This window comes from Brachyhypopomus gauderio, chromosome 1 (assembly GCF_052324685.1).
Source record: "Brachyhypopomus gauderio isolate BG-103 chromosome 1, BGAUD_0.2, whole genome shotgun sequence".
Taxonomy (NCBI): Eukaryota; Metazoa; Chordata; class Actinopteri; order Gymnotiformes; family Hypopomidae; genus Brachyhypopomus; species Brachyhypopomus gauderio.
This window is the reverse complement of record NC_135211.1, coordinates 26,906,489-26,913,311: the sequence shown is the minus strand read 5'-3', so window position 1 is coordinate 26,913,311 and position 6,823 is coordinate 26,906,489. Positions and strand designations below refer to the sequence as shown.

At 44.5% G+C, this 6,823-nt stretch overlaps 1 protein-coding gene across 6 annotated transcripts in view; it reads left to right on the top strand.

The window, feature by feature from the left end:
* The first annotated feature begins 3,687 nt into the window (after positions 1 to 3,687).
* LOC143514858 (EF-hand and coiled-coil domain-containing protein 1) overlaps positions 3,688 to 6,823 on the top strand; it is an 11,177-nt gene continuing 8,041 nt past the window's right edge. For 5 of the 6 annotated variants that reach the window (XM_077006559.1, XM_077006568.1, XM_077006576.1 and 2 more), the window contains exon 1: positions 6,152 to 6,823. This exon is cut by the window's right edge and continues 193 nt beyond it. In XM_077006559.1, the coding sequence (XP_076862674.1) occupies positions 6,473 to 6,823 (351 nt within the window). In that variant the 5' untranslated portion in view covers positions 6,152 to 6,472. Of the gene's footprint in view, positions 3,913 to 6,151 lie in introns of those variants that run through there. The other variant, XM_077006585.1, reaches the window with a different exon arrangement.

Here is a 6,823-nt window from a genome sequence, read left to right as displayed (position 1 = left end):
TAGACGTTATGTATCTCTTGGCTTAAAGTGCCACCTAGTGGCCAAGACTCGTTAGAACGGCAGGTCCACACGATGCCAGGCGTAATCTACTCAATCTTTACCGTCGCACAACCTATTAAACGACTCCGTAAATCCTATCACCGAACGTCACCACACTGTTTGAAAACACGTTTTATATATTTTGCCAATTACTGCTCATGTCAATTTGAAAATAATTTTGAACAAAACTAAAATGTCACACGATTAGAACAGATACAATTCAGTATTATGTTTACAAATCCAATATACACCTTTAAAATGCTGAATTCTAATGGCTATTACCACACAAAGGTAATGAGAAATGGTGTAAAAGCCATTATATCACGTAATGTATAACACATTATACACGCATTAGGGACGCGTGTCTAATTTTTCCAAAACGTATCAAGCGGTAAAATAATTCCACCCGTTTCAGTCTACACTGCATTACGCTTTATGTCGCAGTTCACACAATTGGCCACTAGAGGTCAGCATTCGTTTATCAAAATGACCGATGACCCTGCAGTGTCTGAACTGGTCTTGAGGAATCTTTGGGGCTCAAGAACCACTGTTTACTAAAACAAAAGTACTACCTGCACAACTTTCACAGCATTAATTGAGTTAAGACTTTAGCAGCAACAATCTGTATGCTGTTGTCATGAATTCAGAAGAAGACCAAGATTTTCAAAAGCGCTACAGACTTATTGAAACTGTTTTAGTCTAATTTTAAAATTGATCTGAGTTATGAATTGTGAAAATGTGCAAAATGTAATGATGCTAACCTTGTTATGATGCGTTTAAGTAATGTAGACATCCCTAGCTTGTTTTTAGGACCAGCTCTGACTCACTATTTGTTTTATGTAGGCTGCCAAACACACCTATAGGTGCCCACTAATAAGGTGTTCTGCAGGCCTTTGATTCCCAGGTGAGAATGGTCAGGTCTAGTGGACTAGAGTAAACAACACAGAGCAGCTGGGAAGGTTGTGAGGCGTGGGAGGGTTGTGAGATCTGTGAGGGTTGTGAGCTCTGTGAGGGTTGTGAGGTCTGTGAGGGTTGTGAGGTCTGTGAGGGTTGTGAGGTATGTGAGGGTCGTGAGAACTGGGAGGGTTGTGAGGACTCGGAGGGTTGTGAGGACTCGGAGGGTTGTGAGGACTCGGAGGGTCGTGAGGACTCAGAGGGTTGTGAGGACTGGGAGGGTCGTGAGGACTCAGAGGGTTGTGAGGACTGGGAGGGTCGTGAGGACTCAGAGGGTTGTGAGGACTGGGAGGGTCGTGAGGACTCAGAGGGTTGTGAGGACTGGGAGGCTCGTGAGGACTGGGAGGGTCGTGAGGACTGGGAGGGTCGTGAGGACTCGGAGGGTCGTGAGGACTGGGAGGGTCGTGAGGACTCAGAGGGTCGTGAGGACTCAGAGGGTCGTGAGGACTGGGAGGGTCGTGAGGACTGGGAGGGTCGTGAGGACTCAGAGGCTCGTGAGGACTCAGAGGCTCGTGAGGACTGGGAGGGTTGTGAGGACTGGGAGGGTCGTGAGGACTCAGAGGGTCGTGAGGACTCAGAGGGTCGTGAGGACTGGGAGGGTCGTGAGGACTCGGAGGGTCGTGAGGACTGGGAGGGTCGTGAGGACTGGGAGGGTCGTGAGGACTCGGAGGGTCGTGAGGACTCAGAGGGTCGTGAGGACTGGGAGGGTCGTGAGGACTGGGAGGGTCGTGAATACTAGGTTTGGGTCTTCAGGTCTGAGGATATTAGGACACAGTATACCATGTAAAAGGCTTTAGATGCATAGTGGATGCTTTCTTTGAACATATGATATCTTACATATTAAAATGAACCTTTTAATAGCTTTTTTGATTTGCTAAATGCACACACATGCACACACACACATACATGCACATGCATGTGCATGCACACACAGGTCATGCTTTCACACTTGCAGTTACATGTCTCTGTCTTCAGTTTCCTCTTTAGTACTGCTCAATTGTTCTTTAGGAATGGAATGTTGCTTCAGAGGTGCCTGTGTGTGTGTGTGTGTGTGTGTGTGTGTGTGTGTGTGTGTGTGTGTGTGTGTGTGTGTGTGTGTGTGTGTGTGTGTGTGTGTGTGTGTGTGTGTGTGTAAAGGAGGGTGAGGTGGTACTCTGGGTGTGTCCTGGAAGATGTGAACTTGTTACTGTATAAATGGGAGGAGCATTAGGGCATGTAAGACTCCTATGACACTGAAGCCCAGAGGAAACATTTGCTCTCTTGCTCTGTCATTCTTGACCCTGTGCATGCGATGAATCTATTGTGCCATTTGAAAACAAACTCAAGCATGCAGGAGGTGTGGTCTTAGTGAGCGCCAGGAAGACAACCTCCCAGGGGGTGTGGTCTTAGTGAGCGCCAGGAAGACAACCTCCCAGGGGGTGTGGTCTTAGTGAGCGCCAGGAAGACAACCTCCCAGGAGGTGTGGTCTTAGTGACCGCCAGGAAGACAACCTCCCAGGCTAATTTTTCACTCTGAAGTTCATGTTGACAGTTTTAGTTTCTCAACTTCACCTAGTTTTGCTCCTCTTTTATATTGGCACACACACACACACACACACACACACACACACACACACACATGCACACACATATGCACACACACACACGTGCATGCACACACACACAAACATTTTTGTGATTAAGTGACATTTGCTAAAATGTCAGATAAGCTTTAGAATTCTTTAATTATCATCTGTCACTTCCCAACATAAAACGTATGTGTGTATGTGTGAGAATGCTTACTGTAGAGAGATAAAGTGTTATGGATACATTTTTTAATGGAAAAAAATGATTTTAATATGTATTGTTAATACAAATCTTTTATGAGTTTCACTAGTGATTTCAGGATTTCTGCGAAGGTAACCGCGTTGTGTTTGTCACCGTGTTCCAGTCCTCCTGTGGTACAGTGTGACCTGCAGATTCCTGAGAAGTGCATATGATCCTGAAGTGAAGATCAACCCACAAGCCATCTGCCCTCTCACAAGTATTTATGTCCTTTATTAAGTGTCTGTCCCTCTGTCTGTGTTTATGTCCTTTATTAAGTGTCTGTCCCTCTGTCTGCACCTCTAGATTCCCTTGTGCACCTTACAGTGTGTAGCACTGCCTCTCAAATGGCCCCTTCTTTAAAAAAGTCTGTAGTGTAATTCAACCCTGATCTGTGTACTCTGGTGTTCTTCCATATATCCAGAAACGAAGGCTGTGGTTTACTGGCTGGGCTCCTCTTAGCTGTGGCTGTGGCCCTTTGTGTGAGGCAGCTGTGTTCTCCAGACCATGGGGTCGTGTGTTGCAAGAAGAGCTGTACTACAACCACGCCTAACTCAGAGTCCACAGCACTACTGCAGGGCTGCATAGCCCGTTTTGGAAGGGCTATTCATTCTAGTAATCACCTGCCATATCGGCGGTAAACATGTCTTATCTTTGCAACGACTTCCTCAGTGTTTTATCATTCTTTTAAGGCCAATTTGTTTTTGATTGTTGACGTCCGCTGTATAACCATTCCATGGTTTGTGCTGTCAGTTTCAAACACATCCATGCACAGAGAGTCCTAGTTTTTCATTGACCGGGGCTAAGGTCAGTTTTATGAGTTACTGCTCAAAGACCCCATGGGAACTGTGCAGCACCTATGAAAACAAAGACCCAGCGCAGTGCTGTGTGCAGAGACTGGGTAGCCAAACTCTGTCAGCTGTATGCAAACTTTTCAAAAGATTACAGTGTGTTGATCCTGGAACTTGAACTCTTGTATGTCTTCTTGCTAAATAGCAGAAGTGCACATGCACAGAATGCGATTAGATGCAACAAAGGCGATACACGTCTTCAAATTTCTCCAGACGAGATCTAGGTCAAGGGAGGGGAGAAACAACACTGTGCCTAAACTCCAAAGGTTTGTAATATGTGTGTGTGTGTGTGTATGTGTGTGTTCAATATGGAATGAACTTAAAAATACTTAAATTATCACATGCTTATCACGGGCTTCATTTTTGTTATTAATACATAGAAACAAATCAGGTTAGCTATTATGTAAATTGGGTATAGTGTATATTGCATGTTAATTAAAATTGTGAGGTTTGTTCTTCATTAAACCAAACGTCCCCTGTGTGGCTCTCTAACCTACAGCACTTCTGCTCCACAATGAGACATATGGCTCAGACAAAAGCAAAGGTTCCACCCTTGTCAATACTCGATCTCCCAAACAGTGGTAAACAACAAGTCTCTGGCCTCTCGTGTCCACCTCTCGTGACCCCTCTGGTCCGTTCCCCTCACTACAGCGCCATTATTTCAGTCCGCGCGCCCTTTCAGTTTCATATAAGAACCTTTCAACCAAAGTAAACACGCTTTGAAGAGGCAGCTGTGTCCTGTGGATACAAAGACCCGGCAGCTGCGTGAACAAACAGGCCATCCCAGTTTTCTATTGATCTGAAGAAGTTGTAATTAATCTCGCAACATATTACTTACCAATTTATAAGCGAATAGTAGCGTTTGATAAGGATAATTAGAGACATCTTATTGAGGGCTTAAACTGAACAGAGAGGGTGCACCACATAAGTACAATTCATCTCCCTTGTCTCATTTTGGCCTTTAAATGTTCCTTGTTTGAGATTGATGCGACGAGTTGGTTTCTCACTTCAGTCGTAGTAACATTGCATTGCCAGCAAACAATTCTGTCTTTTTCCCGAGTTTTGTGTTCAGTTAGTAGATTTTCAGAAAAAAAACAACCAAACGTAAAACTACGTCTCATTTTCAAACCGTCATGATCACAACGTAATACCAGAACACGTGAATAATTTAAACACGAATTTGATGGAAGAAAAACGTGTGGTTTAGCAGAAGCTGAAAGAGAAGATGCTTAGATCTCTACCGATTACTGACAGTAGGGGAAAATCGAGTCTGATCTTGCCCTTTGAATATGGAACACCGAGGAACGGAGCCCCAGGTCTGAGCGTCTGATCCAGACGGAGCTGATAGTGAGGAGATAGTGTGGAGAGGATAACCGGAGCGTGGGTCTCATATCGCCGTGATTCAGACCAAACAACAAACGTGTGGCTGGCAGCTCTGTGAAAGTGACTCAGCCTCCAGCAACCTGAAACAAAACCTTGGCGTCAGAAGTGCAGCGCCCTTAGATTTGTGTTTGAATACTTCGTTTCGCACCCGAATCACTGAAAAAATATAAACTGCGGTTTTTGGCAAAGCATCACAAATATCCACAGAAGTGAGAGTACGATGATATCGATTGGATTATTTCCTCGGCTGGGAGGATATGTCAGGGAAGTGCTTTGTGCTTTAAGACGGCTAGACTTCAGGCTACACTGCTTTCAGCGTGTTTGAAAGCAACCGCGGGAAGGTAGATGTATCACGTTTAGGTCTTACTCACAGGAAGCTACCTGAACCGGCCAAAGTTTCAGTCACTAAAGACAAGGCCGTGACACACAAGTTGTTTTGCAAAACACGTAATGCATATTTCCTCCTTTCATTTGAGATATACGATGATACCACTAACAGTTCTACATCCGAGACCTTCTGTGAAATGTAGTCCCTCAGGGGACGTTCTGTCCCTTGTAAAAGAAAAGTAGACTTAAGTGTACCTTTAAAAAGTATACTAAATATACTTTTCATATATATACTTATGAGACGTCTCCGATGTCATACACCCTGTTAGCCTACTTTATATTCGCATTTTTACCTCCAAATCAGTCTATTTATAGTCGGTAAATAGTGGTGCGGCATTGTGGTGGATCACTATGTTTAAACACTGACACACATGAATTCGTGCTTCCAGCAGAAGGAAACCTTTAATGTTTGTTTGAATTAATGTGTCAGGTTCTGGTAGGCAAGACCAGTAGAAATTAGTTTTTTTTTTTTTTTTTTCAATTTTTCTACAATACCCTCTATCAGTAACGTGTAATTATTTAATGAGAATAACATCTTTATTAAGACCATCGGAAATGCCTAAGATCTCACAGAAGAAAAGGCCGCAAAACAATTATTATAACAATGAATATCATATTAACTAAAAAGAGCAAGTAACTCCGCGTGCTATCATGCCGAATAAGATGCCCGCTGGCTGTTCTTTTTTGTTAAACCTCCGCCACGAGCTGATTGCGCAACCCCGGTAGCCCCGCGCGCTCTTATGCGCTATCTGTCAGCCCCGCGGGTGGAGTCGGAATTAGTGGCTTCTTTAGAGCGCGCACCCATTCTACTGCTCAGTGTGTTTGACATCTTCTTTCTTATATATACGAAGAGCACTTTAAATTGGGAGTTTTATATATGTGCTTATCGCAGCAACTGGTAGGCGCTGGTCAGTGCTTGACGTCAGCTAAGGAAGATGTGATTACCTTTTCTGCCTGCTTTCAGCATTGCCTGCATTGTTTATCGCGAGTTAAGAGGATTTCTAACTTTGGAAACTTCCTGATATTACTGGTAATTAAACTGGTATAACTCCAAACATGCAAATTTCGCGAACCTCGTTGCCTGCTCCGCGGATTCGCGCGGTGCGTAAAAGCGAGTGGCTCCGATGCGCGCTCGCTCATCACTTTAATCCCGATCCCGGGGTCGAAAACGAAATCGTGGTTTTGGCTACCGGTATAGACCAGTACCTACAGGAGATATTTCATCACCTCGCCTTTTACAGCAACGACGATATCGTTACAGAAGAGGATTTCAGACTTCTTTGTTTGGTTTTGGGTCTAACTACAGAGAAGAAGCCGGCAGAGGTCCATGCCATCTGCCACGCGCTCCCCCCCGTGCTGAATTTCAGGGAGTTTCATTCACGTCTCTGTGGATTTTTCACAGTAAAA